At 46.9% G+C, this 24621-nt stretch overlaps 1 protein-coding gene across 2 annotated transcripts in view; it reads right to left on the bottom strand.

Moving 5' to 3' along the window:
* SLC35A3 (solute carrier family 35 member A3) overlaps positions 1-24621 on the bottom strand; it is a 96388-nt gene that overhangs the window by 37255 nt on the left and 34512 nt on the right. Inside the window, exons 1-2 of one of the 2 annotated variants that reach the window (XM_075322283.1) lie at positions 24039-24203; positions 2407-2611 (exon numbers count right to left, since the gene is read on the bottom strand). In XM_075322283.1, the coding sequence (XP_075178398.1) occupies positions 2407-2611; positions 24039-24089 (256 nt within the window). In that variant the 5' untranslated portion in view covers positions 24090-24203. Of the gene's footprint in view, positions 1-2406; positions 2612-24038; positions 24204-24621 lie in introns of those variants that run through there. The other variant, XM_075322284.1, reaches the window with a different exon arrangement.

Raw genomic sequence — 24621 nt, 5'->3', positions numbered from 1 at the left:
AGGTCTCCATCTAACCATTAGATGACCAGGTGTTGGGCAAAGCTGAAAATTAGACTCATCAGAGAAGATTACCTTACTCCAGTCCTCTATGGTCCAATCTTTATGGTCTTTAGCAAACTTCAGCCTGGCTCTCCTTTGCTTTTCATTGATGAAAGGCTTTTTTTCTAGCTTTACATGACTTGAGCAAAGGAGGAATCAATTAAAACAGCTTGGTGGCTCAGTGGTTAGCATTGATGCCTTGCAGTGCTGGGGTCCTGGGTTCAAGACCCACTAAGGACAATATCTGCGAGGAGTTTGTATGTTCTCCCCGTGTTTGTGTGGGTTTCCTCCGGGTTCTCTGGTTTTCTCCCACACTCCAAACACGTTCAGAGAGTGAATTTTGATTGTGAGCCCCAATGGGGACAGTGATAATGACGTTGGTAAAAAGCTGTGGCCAATAATCTAATATACAAAGCTGAGTGTATGTATGTCGGTGTGTGAGTATGTATGGCCGCTAAAGGAATCCACACCGTCACATTTACAATCACAACATTTTGCACAGACATCTCATTTGACTCAGGGCACGTCATAGACTATGTTTTGAGGGGAAATTTTAACCCCGCACTTTACACAAAAAAAAAAAAACGCTTACTTACTGTTTGGATATGTTGGATATGTGAGGTAATATATTGGATGTTTTGACAGTTAGCCTGGATATTTATCAGGTGGCCTATAGCAACCAATCACAGCTCTGCTTCTATTTTGCTACAGGTCATTAATATGAGCTCTGATTGGTTGCTATAGGCAACTAAGGACATTCTTAGTATAACACAGCTTATGTGTCAGATAATATGATTTTGGTTGTGAGAGGGAAAGTGTGAGAGGGAGAGAAAGGGAGAGAGAGGGGAGAAGGGGAGAGAGGTGGAGTTTTGGAGAGGGAGAGAGTAAGAGAGAGTGGGAGGGGAAGAGAGGAGAAGAAAGGGGTAGAGAGGGAGAAGGGGAGAGTGAAAGAGGGGTAGAGAAGGTGAGCGAGGGGGAGAGAAGGTGAGCGAGGGGGAGAGAGGGTGAGCGAGGGGGAGAGAGGGTGAGCGAGGGGGAGAGAGGGTGAGCGAGGGGGAGAGAGGGTGAGCGAGGGGGAGAGAGGGTGAGCGAGGGGGAGAGAGGGTGAGCGAGGGGGAGAGAGGGTGAGCGAGGGGGAGAGAGGGTGAGCGAGGGGGAGAGAGGGTGAGCGAGGGGGAGAGAGGGTGAGCGAGGGGGAGAGAGGGTGAGCGAGGGGGAGAGAGGGTGAGCGAGGGGGAGAGAGGGTGAGCGAGGGGGAGAGAAAGTGAGCGAGGGGGAGAGAGGGTGAGCGAGGGGCAGAGAGGGTGAGCGAGGGGCAGAGAGGGTGAGCGAGGGGCAGAGAGGGTGAGCGAGGGGCAGAGAGGGTGAGCGAGGGGCAGAGAGGGTGAGCGAGGGGCAGAGAGGGTGAGCGAGGGGCAGAGAGGGTGAGCGAGGGGCAGAGAGGGTGAGCGAGGGGCAGAGAGGGTGAGCGAGGGGCAGAGAGGGTGAGCGAGGGGCAGAGAGGGTGAGCGAGGGGCAGAGAGGGTGAGCGAGGGGCAGAGAGGGTGAGCGAGGGGCAGAGAGGGTGAGCGAGGGGCAGAGAGGGTGAGCGAGGGGCAGAGAGGGTGAGCGAGGGGCAGAGAGGGTGAGCGAGGGGCAGAGAGGGTGAGCGAGGGGCAGAGAGGGTGAGCGAGGGGCAGAGAGGGTGAGCGAGGGGCAGAGAAAGTGAGCGAGGGGCAGAGAGGGTGAGCGAGGGTGAGCGAGGGGCAGAGAGGGTGAGCGAGGGGCAGAGAGGGTGAGCGAGGGGCAGAGAGGGGGAGAGAGGGTGAGCGAGGGGGAGAGAGGGAGAGTGAGAGAGGGGGAGATAGAGAGAGTGAGAGGGGGAGATAGAGGGGGAGCGAGGAGAGAGAGGGAGAAAGGGGGAGAGAGGGGGTGCGAGAGGGAGAGGGGGAACAAAGGCGAGAGATGGGGAGCGAGGGGAAGAGAGGGAGCGAAGGGGAGAGGGGGAGAGAGAGGGAGCGAAGGGGAGAGGAGGAGGAAGGGGGGGAGAGAAGGGAGGATGGGGGGGAGAGGGGGAGGAAGGGGGAGAGAGGGGGAGCGAGGGGGGGAGGGAGAGAGATAGAGAATTACTATCCAGGACAATGTGAGGTACTACAGCTAGTGGTGCTATATAAGAGAATAAATAACGCAAAAATGAAAATTGACAGCTTCTTTCCGGTTTTTAAGGGTAAAGCAAATGTTTGAGGCAGCAAGAGAACAGGAATTAACCAACCCGTGCAAAACAAAACTTTCTTGTTTTTAACTGGTTTTATGAGACAATGACACTTACATGTACACAACACACCGTCCTTATGATAATTGGCATAATTAAGCATATACTGTACTTACTGTTGTCTTTGTACACCAGAAGGATGCAGGCCACAATCTTCAGCACCTCTGCGGCCACCACAGCCGTGGAAGACAAGTAGCGTGGCCCTTCCTCCTTAAGTGTTCGGGAGTAGCGCATAGTCAGTACTAGGCTGGTGGTCTGAAACACTAGGATCCCCAAGGAGATATACTTCAGGTGAGATGCCATTGTGGGTTCTGGACTACTCTGCAAGAAAGAACAAAAAGCTTCACATAAACATGGAGGTCAAATTATAAAACTATCATATGTTGCGTGACGTGACAAGTCTGATTACAGCCAGTAATTTGCGAGTGCAAGGACCGGAGTCATTCTTTTGCGAAAATTATCTTTTGAACCATTCTAGAAAACTCAGCGTCATTAGCCAGTCTCCTAATTATTAGCTACTAACCTAACCGGTTTGACCATTCATCAGTTTGGATAATGAACGTGTAGTATTTAAGAAAGGTATTTTACGCACTCATATATACTAATGGGGTGGAGGCTTAATATCTGATGATTGGACTGATAATTGCTCTCGCTTTAATGTGATTAACTTTCAAAGTCAAAGGCGTTTCCCAAACATTTATCATGTGGGCTTTTTTATCACTAGTGATATGTGCTGTACAGCACTTCAGAATGCTCATAGACTTTGCTGGCAAAAGGATAGACATGCAGATTTATGTAAAGCTGCAAGAAAAAAGGCAGCAAAATCGCGCCATGTGCACTCAGCCTTAAGGCCGCTTTACACACTGTGACATCGCTCAAGCGATCTCGTTGGGGTCACGGAATTTGTGATGCACATCCGGTCGCTTTAGCGATGTCTTTCCGTGTGACACCTATGAGCGATTTTGAATCGTCGCAAAAACGGTCAAAATTGCTCATCGGTGACATCACCCCCTATTCTCGAATATCGCTGCTGCTCGGTGTACGAAGTAGTTCGTCGCTCCTGCGGCAGCACACATCGCTATGTGTGACACCGCAGGAACGAGGAACCTCACCTTACCTGCGGCCGCCTGCAATGAGGAAGGAAGGGGGTGGGAGGGATGTTATGTCCCGCTCATCTCCGCCCCTCCGCTTCTATTGGGCGGCGGTTCGGTGACGCTGCTGTGACGCTGAACGAACTGCCCCCTTAGAAAGGAGGCGGTTCGCCGGTCACAGCGACGTCGCTAGGCAGGTAAGTAGTGTGACGGGTCCGCACGATGTTGTGCACCACGGGCAGCGATTTGCCCGTGTCGCACAACCGATGGGGGCGGGTACACACGCTAGCGATATTGGTCACGATATCGCAGCGTGTAATGCGGCCTTTACAGTTCAAGCAAAGTGGATGTGATTTCATGAAAACTCATACGCACTGTGCGTTCTGTGATGCTGTTGAACTAAGTTTTTTTTATGTTATTTTCTTTTTATATAGTTTTAGTGTATGCCACAATGAGTTTTACTTGCATTTTTGAAGCTACATATTTTTACTCCATCTAAAATGCATAATTTTCCAGTACAGTGGAACCTTGATTTAAGAGTATAATCCGTTCTGGGAGTGTGCTTGTAAACCAAGTTACTCGTCTAGCAAAGCAAAATTTCCCATAGGAAATCATTGGAATGTAGACAATTCGTTCAATGACCCATCCTGGTCCCTTATTGTGCCATTCCACACACGTACAAACATGCACAAACAAACATATTACTTGTAGTTCGCCGGTACAGGATGTGTATTGGGTAACCATAGCGACCAATGCCGGACCTTCCGCTGCCTTTGAGTAGCGGCTGAAAGCGGAAGTTCATCCATCCATCCATCGTCGCGATGTTTACCCGATACACATCCTGTATCGGCAAACTACAAGAACTGGGAGGCCGGCGATGGAACGGAAGGTAAGGTGAGCATAATGTGTGTGTGTGTGTGTGTGTGTGTGTGTGTGTGTGTGTGTGTGTGTGTGTGGACTACAAAAGCAGGTCAGAGCGCGGTGAAAGTACGGAACTGGAAGGGTGTGCGGTATTTGCTCGTACAGCAATGCTTGCTCGTAAACTGAGTTACAAATTTACAGAAAGCTTTGCTCGTATAGCGAAATGCTCGCAAACCGGATTACTCCTAAACCGAGGTTCAACTGTACAAGCAAAGTGGACGGGATTAATAGAAATCTCCTGCCCATTGTGTTTTGTTTTTTTTTTACGTCGCGTAAACGCACCTGTGTTTTCCAGTCCGCAGCATGTCAATTTCTCTTGTGGGTGTACGCTGAGTTTTGTGTGTGGAAGTTTTCCATAGACTTGCATTACATGTGAGCAATCCACAGGTAAAAAACGCACATGCGTTTTTAGGGCAATTAGGGCAGATTTTTGATACCTAATCTGAGAGGAGAATGAGGTCAGAGCAGAGATACGGATTCCAACGATGTGTCACTTACAGGGTTGCTTGCTGTAGTTGTGAAGTCCCCGGCACTTCCGGTCAATGGCACTAGACCTCTCTGAAGCCAAGACGCGTACACCCAGCTTCATTGTGTGCATGACCGTAAATACGTTGACTTCTGATCATGCGCACTGAGCCTAAATCTTGCGTCTGAGGCAGTGACAATGGACACAGGTACGTGCATCACCGCCAATGACGCTGGGCAATGGGCTTCAATAGCAAGTTAGCGGACTAGTCGTGAGCAATAACGTCCTTGCGACTAGTCCCTGCGCTCATTAGCATGTCATAAATTTTCTTTAGAAATAGTTTTATGTCTTCTACTAGATACAGGGACAGTTAGGCAGGGATTAGAAATATGCACCCAGAACTGCTCGTGATTCTGGGTGCATATTGCACCTGACAGGTTTACTTTAAGGTTTCCAGGACCGTCCCATTTTAATGTAGCCTGTAATTTAGTGGGATCCATCCGAAAACGTGCCATGGAAATTATATACCCCCAAAAAAAGGACATTTCAGTACGGCGAATACACACATCTCAAATTTAGCACACAACTTGTTCTCTCTGTGAATTTGAAGTACCTGTCTGACATGTTCCATATAAGACCCATAATCCTCTGAGTATATGAAAATGTTATCTAGGTAAATGATTACAGACTTCCACAAAAGATGAAAACACATCATTAACAAAGTGTTGGAATACAGCAGGCTCGTTGGTAAGCCCAAATGGCATCACTAGATTTTCAAAGTGCCCCTTGGGTGTATTAAAGGCTGTTTCCCACTCATCTCCCTGTTTGACGTGGATCAGAATATAGGCCCCAATAAGGTCAAGTTTAAAGAACCATGTAGCATTGGCAATCTGATTAAAGAGGTCTGGAATGAGAGGAAAAAGAGAAGGGTCCCGAACCATTATTTGGTTGAATTCTTGGAAGTCCAGGCATGGCCGTAGCCCACCATCTGATATGTACTCTTTAAGAGCTGATCTCTCAGGACCAGAAAAATTATAGCATTTACACTTGGGCAATTTTGGCCACAGGATCATACTTATGGTGCTGTTATAAGGCCTATGGGGCAGCAACTCCTAACTTTCTTTCTTTGAGAACACGTCACAAAAATCAGAGAGAGGCCAAGGAAGACTTGTGGTAACCGCCGAAATACAGGTTCCCAAACAGTGTTCTTTACTGTATAATATATACTCCATTTCAGTATCTCCTGAATTTTACATTCTATAGTGGAGTTATGTAAGGCTAACAAGGGTTTCGAAACCTCAATACCATTTGTACAGTAAAGGGGGCTTTACACGCTACGACATCGCTAATGCGAAGTCGTTGGGGTCACAGATTTTGTGACGCACATCCGGCCGCATTAGCGATGCCGTTGCGTGTGACACCTATAAGCGATTTTGCATCGTCGCAAAAACATGCAAAATCGCTCATCGGTGACATGGGGGTCCATTCCCAAATATCGTTACTGCAGCAGTAACGAAGTTGTTCCTCGTTCCTGCGTCAGCACACATCGCTCCGTGTGACACCGCAGGAACGAGGAACCTCTCCTTACCTGCCACCCGGCCACAATGCGGAAGGAAGGAGGTGGGCGGGATGTTACGTCCCGCTCATCTCCGCCCCTCCGCTTCTATTGGGCGGCGGTTCAGTGACGCAGCTGTGACGTCGCTGTGACGCTGAACGAACCGCCCCGTTAGAAAGGAGGCGGTTCGTCGGTCACAGCGACGTCGCGGGGCAGGTAAGTACGTGTGATGGGTCTGGGCGATGTTGTGCGGCATGGGCAGCGATTTGCCCGTGTCGCACAACAGATGGGGGCGGGTACCCACGCTAGCGATATCGGTACCGATATCGCAGCGTGTAAAGCGGCCTTAAGGCCCTTGAGAACATAACAAAATCATCTCAGAATGCACTAGCCCTATACGGAGTTCCAACCTCTGTACACACTCAAAACAGCCCCCTGAGTAAGGCTATATTCACACATTGCATCTTCTACTTCATTTTTGAGATCACAAAGATGCACCTAAATGCATGTATCTCCTTCTCCCAGCAAATTCTGAGATTTCTATTTTGCTGTCTACACAGTGCATCTTTCTTTGGCTGCATCTTTGAAGATGCACCCAAGATGCAGCATGTCAATTCTTTCTGCGTTTTTTGCCAGCGTTTTTGAGCCCTTCCAATCATTAGATTTGACTTAAAACGTTTTTTGATGCATTTTTTGGGGCCAAAAATGTGTGAACATAGCCTAAAGGGTGCTTTACATGCTGCAACATCGATAACGATATATCGTCGGGGTCACGGTGTTTGTGACGCACATCCGGCGTCGTTAGCGACATCGCAGCATGTAACACCTCTGAGCGACCTAAAACGATCGCAAAAGAGGTAAAAATCGTTGGTATTGGAGAGGTCGCTCCAACACCAAAAATCGTTGACAGGTGAGTAGCGAGGTTGTTTGTCGTTCCTGCAGCAGCACACATCGCTATGTGTGACACCGCAGGAACGAGGAAACTCACTGTACCTGTGTCCCGCCGGCAATGAGGAAGGAAGGAGATGGGCGGGATGTTTGGCCCGCTCATCTCCGCCCCTCCTCTGCTATTGGGCGGCCCCTTAGTGACGTCGCTATGACGCTGACCGAACCGCCCCCTTAGAAAGGAGGCCGTTCGCGGGTCACAGCGACGTCGCTAGACAGGTAAGTAGTATGACGGGTGTAAGCGATGTTGTGCACCACGGGCAGCGATTTGCCTGTGTCGCACAACCGACGGGGGCAGCTATGCTCGCTAGCGATATCGGTACAGATATCGCAGCGCGTACAGTACCCTTAAGAGGTGAAGAATCAATGGCAAATATCTGAAACAGATTTGATAACACCATGAAATCCAACACTGTGGAACGAACAAACTGTCGATCATGTTTTCCCCTGAACCACTGTCTAGAAAACCAGTGATAGGAATTTCTTGGCCTCCAACCTTAACTCTGGAGGGTATTAAACATTGAGACACCACTGTGGAGGATATACTTAAGGCCACGTCACACTAAGCAACATCGCTAGCAACATCGCTGCTAAGGAACAACTTTTGTGACGTAGCAGCGATGTTGCTAGCGATGTTGCTGTGTGTGACATCCAGCAACAACCTGGCCCCTGCTGTGAGGTCGTTGGTTGTTGCTGAATGTCCTGGGCCATTTTTTAGTTGTTGCTCTCCCGCTGTGAAGCACACATCGCTGTGTGCGACAGCGACAGAGCAACAAATAAATGTGCAGGCAGCAGGAGCCGGCTTCTGCGGACGCTGGTAACCACGGTAAACATCGGGTAACCAAGAAGCCCTTACCTTGGTTACCCGATATTTACCTTCGTTACCAGCGTCCGCCGCTCTCAGCTGTCAGTGCCGGCTCCCTGCTCTCTGCACACGTAGCCACAGTACACATCAGGTAATTAACCCGATGTGTACTGTGGCTATGTGTGCAGAGAGCAGGGAGCCGGCACTGGCAGTGTGAGAGCGGCGGACGCTGGTAACGAAGGTAAATATCGGGTAACCAAGGTAAGGGCTTCTTGGTTACCCGATGTTTACCGTGGTTACCAGCGTCCGCAGAAGCCGGCTCCCTGCTGCCTGCACACGTAGCAAAGTACACATCGGGTAATTAACTCGATGTGTACTGTGGCTAGGTGTGCAGGGAGCCAGCGCTAAGCGGTGTGCGCTGGTAACCAAGGTAAATATCGGGTTGGTTACCCGATATTTACCTTAGTTACAAAGCGCGGCATCGCTTCCACGCGGCGCTGGGGGCTGGTCACTGGTGAGATCTGCCTGTGTGACAGCTCACCAGCAACCCGTGTAGCGACGCTCCAGCGATCCCTGCCAGGTCAGGTTGCTGGTGGGATCGCTGGAGCGTCGCTTAGTGTGACATCTCACCAGTGACCTCCTAGCAACTTACCAGCGATCCCTATCAGGTTGTATCGTTGTTGGGATCGCTGGTAAGTTGTTTAGTGTGACTGGGCCTTTAGACAAGGTTGGGATTCCCCAAACAACCTGGGTCTAGGAGTTTTCCGACTGCCGTATGTCCCTGGGCACTGAGGGATAGGCACTGAGAAACTGTCCCTTTTTGCCACAGAAAACACAGAATCCACTCCTTTCTAGTGGAGTTGCATGGGCTCGTGTGAGGCTTCAGATGATAATACAGGTACAGAAACCCCCTCCGCAGATGATTTACATTATTGGGTCCTGTGCTGAAATTGGCGACCAATACATATTACAAAGGACTCAGTACACTCTAAAGAGGGAGGGGTTTGATACCCTCTCGGACACCTCTGGACAAACCAGCTTTTAAACGCGGAGTCGTTCCACTGTTTGACCGTGAACTAGTCCTGAAATAATCCTCTGCAGGTCGATTCCCCTGTTGTAGTGAAGGAATCTAAAAGTGGCTTTACACGCTACGAGATCGCTAAAGCGATCTCGTAGGGGTCACGGATTTTGTGACGCGAATGCAGTCGCTTTAGCGATGTCTTTGCGTGTGACACCTATTAGCGGTTTTGAATCATTGCAAAAACGTTCAAAATCGCTAATCGGTGACATGCCCCCCTCTTCCCAAATATCGTTGCTGCTGCAGTAACAATGTTGTTCCTCGTTCCTGCGGCAGCACACATCGGTATGTGTGACACCGCAGGAACGAGGAACCTCACCTTACCTGCGTCCCGCCCGTAATGAGGAAGGAAGGAGGTGGGCGGGATGTTCGTCCCGCTCATCTCAGCCCCTTTGCTTTGATTGGGCGGCCGCTTAGTGACGTCGCGGTGACGCCGAACGCACCTCCCCCTTGAAGGAGGAATTGTTCGGCGGTCACAGCGACGTCGCCAAGCAGGTATGTGCGTGTGACGTTGCCGTAGTGATAATGTTCGTTACGGCAGTGATCACCACATATTGTTACAACGACGGGGGTGGGTGCAATCGCGCTCGACATCGCTAGCGATGTCGTAGCGTGTAAAGCGGCCTTTAGACTCGGCTAAAGATGTTTTATTCAGATTATCATGGATGAGCCTGAGTGCCAAGATAAACCCGTCCACAGTCAAAGATACAAACTGGCTGCGGTCCTCCGAAAATTTATACGGGAGAGGCAGTTTGGGCTCTGATGATCCAGACACTTGCACCGGTGTAGAGGATGGAGCTTGCTGCTATACCGCCCCCTTTAATTCAGCCACCTAAAGAGACAAGATCTGCAATAGTCTTGCTAGTGCAGAAACCTGGTTGATGTTGAAATATAGTGAAAATAACACCAATGTGACTGCAGAATAGCAAGGGACAGGGGGCTCCTATGTTGTCCTTCGGGGCTCCTATGCAGTTCGCGCTAAGTGACCCTAGGCTATCCCTAATGGTGGAGATGCCCAAGCCTCATTCCTGGTTATTCTCCTGACCAAATCTAATCTGTTAATTCCCCCCCCTCCCCAAGGAAGAAAGAAAGGGGCAGGGCTGTGATAGTAGCACAGATTAAGATAAACAGGGGAGAACTAAAATTCAGACACATTGCAAACTCACAGGAACAAACAGTAAGAGACTAAGGAGAAAAACAAGAGCAATAAGGTAGCAACAAAAAGACTACAAGGGTTAACACCACAACCACTCACAGCAATAATGCACAACAACCACCAATATGTCTAGATCACATCACCTCACCAGACCAACATAGATGAACTATAGCTGGCATTAATGAAATAGTCCAGCCAGCATATATAGGAGTGGAGTGAACGTGATTGGCACGCCCACAGCATATGATCAAAGAGACTAATGAGCAGCCTAGCAGAGGCTAAGGGGTACTTTGCACGCTACGACATCGCAAGCCGATGCTGCGACGCCAAGCGCGATAGTCCCCGCCCCCGTCGCAGCCGCGATATCCTTGTGGTAGCTGCCGTAGCGAACATTATCGCTACGGCAGCTTCACATGGACTCACATGTCCTGGGACGTCGCTCTGGCCGGCGATCCGCCTCCTTATTAAGGGGGCGGGTCGTACGGCGTCACTGCGACGTCACACGGCAGGCGGCCAATAGGAGCGGAGGGGCAGAGATGAGCGGGATGTAAACATCCCACCCACCTTCTCCCTTCCGCATATCCTACGGGAGCCGCGGTGACGCCGGTAGGAGATGTTCCTCGCTCCTGCGGCTTCACACACAGCGATGTGTGCTGCTGCTGGAGCGAGGAACAACATCGGACCATCGCGTCAGCGTAATTATGGATTACGCCGACGCTACACCGATGATACGATTACGACGCTTTTGCGCTCGTTAATCGTATCATCTAGGCTTTACACACTACGATGTCGCCTGCGATGCTGGATGTGCGTCACTTTCAATTTGACCCCACTGACATCGCACCTGCGATGTCGTAGTGTGCTAAGTACCCCTAAGTCTTGCTAGCCTGCCTAAGCCTGTGTGTCAATGCCCATGTCTCCCTGCACTGATCACATACATCAGAGAAGATAGTAGTGCAGTGCCAGAATCTCTTAGTTTCCACAAATCCTGACGCTGCCATGACAGTCAGCGATGCCTGCAAAGATCTCCTTGTGACAGATACTTGCTCCAGTTTCACATTGGCTCTTTTAATATTTCTTCACATTGTCATTAGTTCAAAGGTTAGATTCAAACACCATCTTGTTAGAGGTGCCTGTTCTTTAAGGGTACACATGTTCACTTGTCAACATTAAGTACAGTGTCAGACAACTGATTACACTCCATGAATAATTCTCCTTTATCCTGGGTTGAGTCTCTGCAGTTGGATTAGATAAACAGCCTCCAACATGTATAGCAGTTCAGCCTTCTACATTCCCCAGCTTTTCTGGTGTCGAAGACCACAACCAAGGCAGACCATGTTGGTCGCAACAGTTGGGGTCTCTGGATTTCCACACTTGGTCTTCCTTGATGAGAAACCTATTATTCCAAACAAGTTGTATATGTACAGAAGTCCCATCACTCATCTGAAGTTTTCTGAGCACAATCATTTTGTAAATAGGGGTTGTTGGAGTGGTCTATACAGAAATGTCATAGTTTGTCAAGAGTATACAGTTCTATCCTACTTGCTCCTTGTTGCAGGCATTCATCCACAGCTACATTTTTACAAATAAGTCCATTCTTCACCACCAAATTGAGCACCAAACTAGAGTCCATTACTAGAGTCACCCTGTGTGCCTGCGGACTTCTGAATGCTTACAGCATGTGCACCACATACCTTTAAGATTCTCCAGTATTGCCAACAAGAGCGGGTGGTCAAGTGACCACAAGTATTTGATTTGATAACTTCTGGCCACATTCCGATTAGACGTGTTTGCCCTCACTTGTATTGAGCGAGGCCGAGCACATCTAGTTGGTATGTGGCCGGAAGTATGTACTCTTGCCGGCAGTGTCAGAAAATTCTAAGGGGTACTTCTCACATAGAGAGATCGCTAGCGAGATCGCTGCTGAGTCACGGTTTTTGTGACGCACCAGTGACCTCATTAGCGATCTCGCTGTGTGTGACACTGAGCAGCGATCTGGCCCCTGCTGTGAGATCGCTGCTTGTTACACACAGTGCTGGTTCATTTTATGGACGTTGCTCTCCCGCTGTGAAGCACACATCGCTGTGTGTGACAGCGAGAGAGCAACGATCTGAACGTGCAGGGAGCAGGGAGCCGGCGTCTGGCAGCCTGCGGTAAGCTGTAACCAAGGTAAATATCAGGTAACCAAGAGAAGCCCTTTGCTTGGTTACCCGATATTTACCTTGGTTACTAGCGTCCGCCGCTCTCAGGCTGCCAGTGCCGGCATCCTGCACACGTAACCGGAGTACACATCGGGTAAATAAGCAAAGCGGTTTGCTTATTAACCCGATGTGTACTCTGGCTAGGAGTGCAGGGAGCCAGCGCTAAGTGGTGTGCGCTGGTAACCAAGGTAAATATCGGGTAACCAAGCACTTGGTTACTCGATATTTACCTTAGTTACCAAGTGCAGCATCGCTTCCACGCGTCGCTGGGGGCTGGTCACTGGTGAGATCTGCCTGATTGACAGCTCACCAGCGACCATGTAGCGACGCACCAGCGATCCTGACCAGGTCACATCGCTGGTGGGATCGCTGGAGCGTCGCTAAAGTGTGACGGTACCCTAACAAGTACAGTATGTGATGTGCACCCTTGTAAAGATTCAGAACTCTGGAGCCACACAAATTGACTACAGACTTTTATCAAAACACTGGACAATGCCTTCTAACTCTACCTTATTTTAAACTGATATGTTCTAACTTTTTTTTATACTAATCTAAGCTTGATCCTTTGTTTAGCAAACCCAAACAAAATCAAATGTCCTTGAAAAACAGGTTTAAAACAGGTTATCATTGTCTTTTGGGAACGGTCTTTATTATTAAAGCCTCAACAATGGCTAAAGTACATGTCCAACACCCATGTACTATCATTGTATTGTGAGAATTTGAGAACAGTGTTACACAGTCGACACCAGTTTCTGATGCAATCGGAGCTACCTAAAAGTCTTCCGTATGGTGTCTTTCGTTTCTGACGACTATCAGCGAGTTGTGATAGCGTGGTGCCATCTGTTTCCATGGCAGGTATGGGCCTTCTGAAGTCAGCCATGTTTGCAACGCGAGTTTACTAATGAAGACTAGGCTTTGGCTGGTCTTCATTGGAGATTATCTATTTTACAATGCATTGTTGTATTGCATACGCGATCCAGAGATTGCAGGTTTAAGTCCCTTCAGGAGACAAATTAAAAATTATAAGTCACCACACTTTTCATTGAATGGTGCTGCTTGTTGGATAATGTTAATGGATCTATTGAGATGACACGATTAAAGGCCCCGTCACACTAAGCAACATCGCTAGCAACATCGCTGGTAACGAACAACTTTTGTGACGTTGCTAGCGATGTTGCTGTGTGTGACATCCAGCAACAACCTGGCCCCTGCTGTGAGGTCGTTGGTTGTTGCTGAATGTCCTGGGCCATTTTTTAGTTGTTGCTGTCCTGCTGTGAAGCACAGATCGCTGTGTGTGACAGCGAGACAGCAACAACTAATGTGCAGTGAGCAGGAGCCGGCTTCTGCGGAGGCTGGTAACCAATGTAAACATCGGGTAACCAAGAAGCCCTGTCCTTGGTTACCCGATATTTACCTTTGATACCAGCCTCCTCCGCTCTCACTGCCAGTGCCGGCTCCTGCTCTGTGCACATGTAGCTGCAGCACACATCAGGTAATTAACCCGATGTGTGCTGTAACTAGGAGAGCAAGGAGCCAGCACTAAGCATTGTGCGCTGCTCCCTGCTCTGTGCACATTTAGCTGCAGCACACATCAGGCAATTAACCCGATGTGTGCTGTAACTAGGAGAGCAAGGAGCCAGCGCTCAGTGTGCGCTGCTCCCTGCTCTGTGCACATTTAGCTGCAGCACACATCGGGTTAATTAACCTGATGTGTGCTGTAACTAGGAGACTGGGGGCTGGTCACTGGTTGCTGGTGAGCTCACCAGCAACTCGTGTAGCCACGCTCCAGCGATCCCTGCCAGGTCAGGTTGCTGGTGGGATCGCTGGAGCGTCGCAGTGTGACAGCTCACCAGCAACCTCCTAGCAACTTACCAGCGATCCCTATCGTTGTTGGGATCGCTGGTAAGTTGCTTAGTGTGACTGGACCTTAACTCTTCATTGTTATGGGAAAGTAAAAATACAAGTGGTTGTACAAGGCCTAGATGAAAAAAAAAACTGATTACAAATCCTCCAATCTAAGTTCGAGTGTGTAATTATAATAAACCAGTTGGCACATGGTGAAAGAGCATGTGATACATTGAGAACTGTAACCATTTGGACTGAATTAGAAAGGGATCTGGTAAAGGGATCTGACTGTAGCGCAAATGTATGCTGCAGCCATAAGGGCTAAGGCTATGTGCGCACTGAGCGTTTTTGCGTGTTTTTGGGTACGTTTTTGGGCTCAAAACTTCATGACTTTGCTTCCCCAGCAATGTCTATGACTTCATTTTTGGTGTCCGCACACAACTTTTTTTTTTAGCTGCATTTTTTAGCTTAAAAAAAAAATGGTCATGTCAATTTTTTTCTGCGTTTTACTGCGTTTTTCACCCATGCAATGAATTGGAAAAACGCAGCAAAATGCAGTGATCAAAAATGCAGCAAAACGCACCGAAACACAGTAAAAACGCATGCGGTTTTTACTGGTGTGTTTTTTCAGCAGGTGCATTTTTGTGCGTTTTTGCAGCCAAAAACGCACAAAAACGCAGCGTCAAAAATAGCCTAAACCTCCACAAAAATGTCTGGAAATATTGTAGTGACCAACACAAGATTTCTGCGATTCCCCAAAGATGCCATAAGCAGTATATAGGTACTGGTCATGGCGGCAATAATCCCCGTGAGGATGACAATACTGTTGTTAATGGAAGTTATATTATGCAGATAGGGCTTGCTGGGAATCTCCGCAGGTGCCCCTGCTCTATTATTTTAAATGGTCACTGTTAATTCAGCAATTGTGTATAAATCAATAGTACAAGTAAATATAAGAAACACTGTGACATGTTATCAGAGAAAAATGCCTCTTTCTTTGCTTATGAGCCACTTTTTCCCATCCCAATACTTCCTGAAGAGATCATTCATATACATTGCTAAAATCCATCTTGTTGGGGACAAGAGCTACTGCCAGCTCTTAAATCAGGCTACAGCTGCCTATTGAAGTCTATGGAAAGGAGAGAATAGATCAGAGTGAGAAATATAGACAGATAGACTATGGGGCTGCTTTCTAGTGTTTTCTCTTACCTTAAAGCTAGATTAACTGTGCTACATAGACAGAAGAGAGCAGGAATCCCACATATATCTCTGTACTGTAAGTGGCAGATAAAGCATAGAGAACACAGGAGCGTTTGGCCAAACAAGAGCTTCTGTGTCATAGGAGAGACAGCCGAGATGTCTGTTGGCTGGAGCATTATTTGGCCCACAGGCATCCAACGTGCGTGGCCGACAGCCATCAACGCACAAGGCCGACAGCCATCAACGCGTGCGGCCGACAGCCATCCAACGCGTGCGGCCGACAGCCATCCAACGCGTGCGGCCGACAGCCATCCAACGCGTGCGGCCGACAGCCATCCAACGCACAAGGCCGACAGCCATCCAACGCGTGCGGCCGACAGCCATCCAACGCGTGCGGCCGACAGACATCCAACGCGTGCGGCCGACAGACATCCAACGCGTGCGGCCGACAGACATCCAACGCGTGCGGCCGACAGACATCCAACGCGTGCGGCCGACAGACATCCAACGCGTGCGGCCGACAGACATCCAACGCGTGCGGCCGACAGACATCCAACGCGTGCGGCCGACAGACATCAACGCGTGCGGCCGACAGACATCCAACGCGTGCGGCCGACAGACATCCAACGCGTGCGGCCGACAGACATCCAACGCGTGCGGCCGACAGACATCCAACGCGTGCGGCCGACAGACATCCAACGCGTGTGGTAGGCTTAAAGGGGTATTCCCAGCTCCAAGATTTTATCCCAATATGTAGTGGGTGTAATAATAATAATAATAATAATAATAATAATAATATTAGCAAATACTGCCAATTAGAAATTTAGTTAGTTTTCCTGAAATAGCTATGTCTCTTACCTCATGTGCAGGGCATTGCAGCTTAGGAATCCATGGTTACGTCCACAAGCAACTAACTGACTACACAACTGTTACTATATGAGTGGATGTAACCATAGATACCCAAGCTCAAATGCCCTGCACATGAGGTAAGAGACATGGCTATATATATTTGGAAGTATTTGCTAATATTATTCCTTTTACACACATTACATATTGAGATAGGATCTTGGAGATGGGGATAACTCTTTAAGGAATTTCTATATTGTACCTCCATAAAAAGGCTATTCCCATCTCCAACATTTATGCATATCCAAATACAAAATAAGCAATAGATACCACATAGATGTGTGCCAATGGTTGGACTACATCTGTCTCGATAACAGCCCAAAGCGGTCAATGGATCATATAGTATGCTCTCTTCATTGATTTATATATAAGTTATGAAAATAAAAGTGTACTACTTCTTCAATTCTTGGCTCTACCATACAAATGATTGGAGAGAGTAGAGCATGTGCAGACACCTCTCCACTCCGGACAGCAAACAATGGAACTCTATTCTCTAGAAAAATATTAATTCCAGTCGATATCTCGTAAATTTCCAAAATGAGACAAGTCCTTTAATTTAGCAGTTGAAGTGACGCTATACAAGACATTTCTATTCCACCAATCCTATGAACAACTGAAACATTTTTGCAGCAAAAAATTGGAAACACGTCTAGAAAAATGGTCATGGCCTCCAAGGAGCTGTACTTTATGTCAAATATATCTGATTGTCCATCAGACCGGTGAATAAGCTCAAACGTCTTTCAGGGCCATCTGCCATTTAATCAAATTGGTACAAATTTCTCTAACAATCTCCTTACAATAATTCCAATTAAATTGGTTTTCTTGTTTTTCCTAGCAACTATATCAGCTAAACTAAAAAGCTTTCCTCAGCGGCAAAGTATTTTTCTGCTTAAACATTTACTATTTGCCGATGTAGTCACTTAATATTTGTCCAGTAATTAACTGCAAATTTACCTCTGCTATAAAACAAGTTAGTAAAGACGTGGCTAAGCTGCTCACACACCAACACTATTTGGTATATTTATTCTGCAGATTATACAGAATGCCATTATCTATAGACACAGTAAAACACTGAAATAGATAAAGTTGTATTATATGGCTTATGCCTCTTGTTCAATAAAAGATGTGAAATCCATAGAGACCATGGTTTAAGGGGTTGTCCAATTCCATCAGCCGTATCCAAACATAGAATGTACTGTTGCCTCGAAAATAAGCCCTATCAGGATTGTTCGGCCTTTTCGGAGTAAAGAGGGCTTTACACGCTACGATATCGTTAATGTTTTATCGTCGGGGTCACGTCGTTAGTGACGCACATCCGGCGTCATTAACGATATCGCAGCGTGTGACACTTATGTGCGACCTAAAACAATCGCAAAGGCGGCCAAAATCGTTTGCAGCGAAGAGGTCGTCCTAAAACAAAAAATCGTTTACCTCTCATTAGCGATGTTGTTCCTCGTTCCTGCGTCAGCACACATCGCTGTGTGTGACGCCGCAGGAGCGAGGAACATCTCCTTACCTGCCCCCACCGCCAAAGCGGAAGGAAGGTGGTGGGCGGGATGTTACGTCCCGCTCATCTCCAACCCTCCGCTTCTATTGGATGGCTGCCGTGTGACGTCGCTGTGACGCCGAACGACCAGCCCCCTTAGAAAGGAAGCGGATCGCCGGCCAGAGCAACGTCGCAGGGCAGGTAAGCCATGTGACGGGGGAGCGCGATGGGCAAGGATATGCTTGTGTCGCACAAAAGATGGGGGCGGGTACGCACGCTAGCGATATCGGTACCGATATCGCTAGCGTGTAAAGCCCCCTTAAGGTTTCAATATAAGCCCTACTGTGAAAATAAGCCCTAGTCGCGGTTCAATAATGAAGTGTCCTTGCAGATAAAAAAGTTAAAGAATCATTATAGAAAACAGACACCCCCAATAGAGAGAAGACAGATCCTGCAATCATACTCACCAGACTGGGACGCTGTGGAACACGAGGAGCTGTAGTGGAATGCACACACACATACACACATTTGGTGATACCGTACTGCTTCGGTGACCTGGCTGGGACACTGTGGAACGTGGGGATCTGTGGTGGAATGCCTCGATGCATTCCACCACAGGTCCTCGATGTGCTCCGGAAGCAGGGGAGGACTGATCTAAAGAAGACCAGGACCTTCAGGGAGCGCGTGTTCAGGACCTTGGAGCAATGCAGAAGCTCGGGGTAATATAAATATTATTCTCTTGGAGGGTAGGTCTTCCTGTTTTGGGGGATAAACCTACCCCCACCTAGTGTATCCGCCAAAATAAGCCCTACCCCGAAAATAAGTTCAAACGCATTTTTCATGGCAACAAAAATATAAAACTGCCTTTTTTGGGGGGAAAACATAATAGTATTGGTTTGTAAGTACTGTGGTAGGACCAGTCTGGTTCTACTATTGCAGTTCATAAATTAACATTAGTGTCTGGGATCTGTTTTTTTTTTTATTTAATAGGTATATTTTAAATTATATGAGAAATGTTATTAACTAAATAAAAGTGGGTGTTCTTGTTTTATAATGTAGGCATATCTCACTATTATATGATGTAATACTAATACTTAGGACTCATTTTATGAAGTATTTCCTTGATGTATTTTTTGGCACATATAATAACTACTGACAATCAATACTTTATCTTTCTAATTTATTTCATACCATTGCATTTATACATTTCTCCTCCTTCATTATGGGAAATTGGATCATGTGATTCCTAGTTTGTAGGACAGTCCAATACATGGGCTAATGTGGAGACAGGATGTCAGCTCCTGACTTGCTGTGAACTACAGGATGACATCACCTATCACAGCGCTCCTGACAGCTCTGGCTCCTCCCCTGCTCACTCAGCCCCACCCTCCAGGTCCCTCTGTATGTCCTTCCATGCAGCTGAAGATTATTATTATTGGATATTGGTGAATACTTATTAAACTGTCTAAAAGAAGAAAAAAAACTGTCTTTACTGCTCAGAGCAACCAATTACCTTTCTTTATACATTGGTGGTAAATATAGGATTGGATTTGTCCCATAGAGGTGCAGTGCTGTAATAATTCTGCAACATGATGGACATGCCAAAAATTTTAAAAATCCCCACTAAAGGTTTCATGGATGTTTAGAAAAACCCACTAACATTTATTGTACTATAAATGTATGCCTTAAAAAGTTACTGAGATAACTATTATATATTAACAATATAAATAAAAATAAGAAATTTGTAAAATGCCTGATTCCCCGCTTTTGTCTTGTATGTTGATCTTTCATGCTCAAATCTGTCTACAGATCTGTCAACGGTAAGGCAGCTTTCGCACATCTGAGTAATGGTTGTCCATAATGGGAGGCATCTCTGAGACCCCCCCATTACTAATCAGTAAGTGAAAAGAAATAAAACACAGGAAAAAAAACCCTTTTATTTGAAATAAAATACAAAAAAAACCCCACCATCTTTCACCCCTTTATTAACCTCAAACACCCAGACACAACATAATCCACATGAGATCCCACAATGATTCCGGCTTTGCCACATACTGAATTGACAGCGCACGGGCACAGAACATGTCTGCACGCTGTGGGCTTCAAGCAGAGAATGAGTGAGCCGCGGCGATGAGCAGTGACGTCACTCAGTTTATTTGCAGTCACAGCTGGAGGTTCCCACGGTATCCCGCCTGTGCCCGCAGGTAACCTGACCTCAGATGAGCTCATTAAACTCTTGAGTTCACAGACCTGCATCTCCTAGCAGAACACTTTTTTTTGCCAAGAGATGCAGATTTGATGCAGGATTTTTTTTACAGTGTTTTATTTCTTTTCACTTACTGATTAGTAAAGGGGGTCTCATAGAAGCCTCCCATTACTAATCTAGGGCTTTTTGGCAGCTGTAATTTACCCCTTATTACCCGGATTGTTATCACACCAGGGCATTTGGGATGAGGTGGGTAAAGTTTCTGGCATGACTCATCTAATGGATGCAACAATTCTGGACGGCTGCAGGCTGCTATTTTAGGCTTACGGGCCCAATAACCATGGGCCTCCCCAGCCTGAGAATACCATCCCCCAAGCTGTAAGTTTTATCTTGTCTGGGTATCAATATTAGGTCCCTGATCACATGGGAGGGGGAGCGCAATCCCTCTCCCTGCAACTAAATGCTGCGATCGCTATTGTTCACAGCATTTAGGGGGTTACACGGCCTGGGGTTGTGCAGGTACCATTCCTGGCTCTGAGACAAAGTCGAAGTTCCGGCGGCGATCGTGTGGGCACAACTCCTGTGCCCCCATGATCGCCATGACGTACAAAGTATATCATTGATTGGGTACCCCTATCCGACGATGACGTGCTGAGTGCGTCATATGTCGGGAAGGTGTTAAAGGGAATCTGTCTGGTCCTCTTTGGCTGTGTGCGCACGTGTGCTTTTTTCATGCTTTCACGCTGCGTTCTGCACCGCAGCGTAAAAGCAAGCGTCTTGTGTCCCCAGCACAATCTATGAAGATTGTGCAAATTCCATCCGCACGTTGATTTTTAGAACGCTGCATTTCGGCTGCTGAAATATTTTGCCAAAACGCTGCGTTCTAAAAAGCAACGTCACTTCTTTTGTGCGTTCCAGATGCTTTTCCCACTCTGTCTATGGCAGAGCAAGCATCCACAACGCATGAATTCCGCATGCACAATGCTTTCAAAACACAGCTTTTCGGCTGCGTTTTGAAACGCACATGCAGTGACATAAATACTGCGGAACAGAGCGCAGAGACGTGCGCACATAGCCTTTGCCCTCCAAACCAGCAGCATTCATTTGTGTATAACTAAATCCCCTGCCTAATCAGCCATATATAATGTTATTCATGGTCGTGATAACATCATAAGAGGGCCACTAGACTGGAGAACTAAAGCCCCACCGACTAGTCAAAGCCCTGATTAACATAGGAAAACAAAGGTTATAAAGCCTTTTTTTAAACATTGACTTAAATGAATAACATTACACAGAGCTGGCTAGGCAGGGAATTTAGTCACATAAATTTGTATGTGAGTTGGAGGGCTTTTCCCTTATAAGATGCGGTCACCACCAGTGAGTTCTAATATACAGCATTCTATATTACTCTATATAAGAGTCCAGGCCGCACTGTAGAATGTAGAAAAAGATGTTTATAATACTCAACTAGAGGGCGGTCGGGTCCTATGGGATTCTCTGCTCTCGGGCGTCTTCTCCATTTTGTGTGATCGCCGTCCTCCTTCCCAGCCTCACGTGGATGAGGCATCCTACGTCACCCACGAGGATGCGCACTTTGATCTGCCTTTGCCACAAGTTCCTGCGCTCATTGGCATATCATAAAGGATCTTTAGAAATACTTTTTCTAAAGATCTCTTTATCTATGCTACAAGATGCAGGGACGGTTAGGCAGGGATTAGCAATATGCACCCAGAACTGCTTGTGGTACTGGATGCATATTGAATCTGACAGGTTCCCTTTAATATCACATATCTGGAATACACAGGAGACATACTATATATCCTTACTCATTATGGTTTCTATCTATTTTATGATTTTTCATATCTCTATCAGACCTAACTACACGGACAGTCCATACTTGTTTATCAGGTTACTGTTGTTGCTGCTGTTTAATATCCTCTTCTCCCATATGCTAATTTATACCTAGATATAGAAGCATATACTACCGTATAATCCCTACATAAATTGTTACCCAATTTGGATTGTGATGGAATATTTTTAAAACAAATATGCCTGTATTCCTCTACCATTGATATATTGCATTTCTTTATTATTTTTAGGATAAGTTTGATAAAGGTCAATCCGGGACCAAAACATCATATTTTTGCTCATCTCTCTTTTAGACAATGGAAATAAATATACAGCTTTTTCACCATAACATCTCCTGACTCCTGAGTGCCGGATTTTATTCTATTTGTCTCATAAACCAGCTACATTTCTACACAAAAATGTACACAATATATATATTTTTTTTTATTTTTAACAGGTTAAGCTAGTTTCACAATTGCGTTTTTTTCCTTCAGTCGCAATCCGCCGTTTTGGAAAACAGCGGAATCCGTTAACGGATTCTGCTGCTTCCCATAGACTTGTATGGACGATGGATTGCGCCTGATGGACCTGCGTTGCTTCCGCTGGCCGACGCTGCGTTGCTTCTGCCGGGCAGAAGGAACACAGCATGTAACGTTTTTCTTGCGTTATAATGACGCAGAGCGGTGGATTCCGTCGGCGTCCGTTGTTTTTTATAATGGATGCCTATGGTGGCAGATTCCGTTAACGCAACCGTCTTCACACAACTGCGCATGCCCAGATGTGTAAAGTCAAGAAAAAAAAACTATAACGGATTGCGTTCTTTTGTACGATCCGTTGCATCCGTTGTGCCACTATATGCAACGCATCCGTTGTGCCACTATATGCAACGCATCCGTTGCATCCGTCACACAACGCAATGCAACGGATGCCGTTCCACGCAAGTGTGAAACTAGCCTAAAGGCTACTTTACACACTGCGATATCGGTCCCGATATCGCTAGTGTGGGTACCCGCCCCCATCTGTTGCGCGACACGGGCAAATCGCTGCCCGTGCCGCACAACATCGCCCAGAGCCGTCACACATACTTACCTGTCCGGCGACGTCGCTGTGACCGGCGAAACGCCTCCTTTCTAAGGGGGCGGTCCGTGCGGCGTCACAGTGACGTCACTGAAGCGTCACTGAACCGCCGCCCAATAGCAGCGGAGGGGCGGAATTGAGCGGGACGTAACATCCCGCCCACCTTCTTCCTTCCGCATAGCGGCCGGGAGGCAGGTAAGGGGAGCTTCCTTGTTCCTGCGGCGTCACACGCAGCGATGTGTGCTGCCGCAGGAACGAGGAACAACTTCGTTACTGCTGCAGTAAAGATTTTTAAGAATGGACCCCCATGTTGCCGATTAGCGATTTTGCACGTTTTTGCAACGATGCAAAATCGCTTATCGGTGTCACACGCAACGGCATCGCTAATGCGGCCGGATGTGCGTCACAAATTCCGTGACCCCAACGACTCCACATTAGCGATGTCGCAGCGTGTAAAGCCCCCTTTAGAGGGGACACAACTATAATCAAAACTCTAAAGTGATAGCGCCCTTTCTTCAGTTCCAAAAGACTACAAACTAATTTCTGAAAGTAATTAATAAAACTGACACATCCGCTTATCTCATGTTGTTAAAAATAAAAACATTCAAAATGTCACATTATTGTTTATTCATCTAATGTAAATTTTGCGACAACAAAACTACAAATTTGTAGGTTAATATTATCCCTTCATTTAAATTCCCCCACTCCTTTGTTACATCTCAATAAAGTTACATGATTTATTTAATGTATACATATATATATATATATATATATATATATATATATATATATAAAAAAGGATCACTAAAGTGGAGAACAACAGTAACATTTGAAACAGAAAATAAAAGGTCCTCAGTTATACACTCCAATAGACCTGTAAGCCCTGCACTGCGCAGCTCTGGGAGAGGTCAGTAGTGCAGAATTAAGAGATTTCTTATAAAACAAGGATACTTTATACTTACAATTTCAATGATTTTAGTGTCTTCTTTCTCCTTTCCCTCTGGATCAGCCATGGTAAGTTCTTACTGAAAGTTCTCCCTCATTAAAAAACTCCTCACAATGGCTTCCAATTTTGCAGACCGTCTTCTTATAAGTGTATGCCATCATTCAGTCAGAAGATTTCAAGTTGCTTTTTTTTTTTTTTTTTTGGCTTACATTGCAAACAAAAAAAAAGGTGTGTAATAGGAGGAGCAACTCTGAAGCTCTACTGCCATGTCACCAAACCAGTATGTAAAGGATCAATGGAAGTAAGGAGATGACATCACAAACCATGGGGCTTTCTGGTCTCCAGTGGATGAAGTATTCATCCAAAGATCGGTTTCAGAGTGGCACACACTGTTCCAGGATGCAGAATGCTGTATCCAGAGAGCTACATATTGGCAGAGGGAAAGTCAGTGCAAACAGCGGTTCTTTGTACACAGCGTCCATGCAAAAAGCCAACAGGATACTGATAGAAATATCTCCTGTAGTCCGGTAAAGGCTAACACCTCGAGAAACGAGAAACGATCAGGCACTATACTGTAGAAGCTTCAGAATTTAGAAAAC

Source organism: Anomaloglossus baeobatrachus, chromosome 8 (assembly GCF_048569485.1).
Source record: "Anomaloglossus baeobatrachus isolate aAnoBae1 chromosome 8, aAnoBae1.hap1, whole genome shotgun sequence".
Classification (NCBI taxonomy): Eukaryota; Metazoa; Chordata; class Amphibia; order Anura; family Aromobatidae; genus Anomaloglossus; species Anomaloglossus baeobatrachus.
The sequence above is the reverse complement of the archived record's forward strand: the minus strand, read 5'-3'. Positions and strand labels throughout refer to the sequence as shown.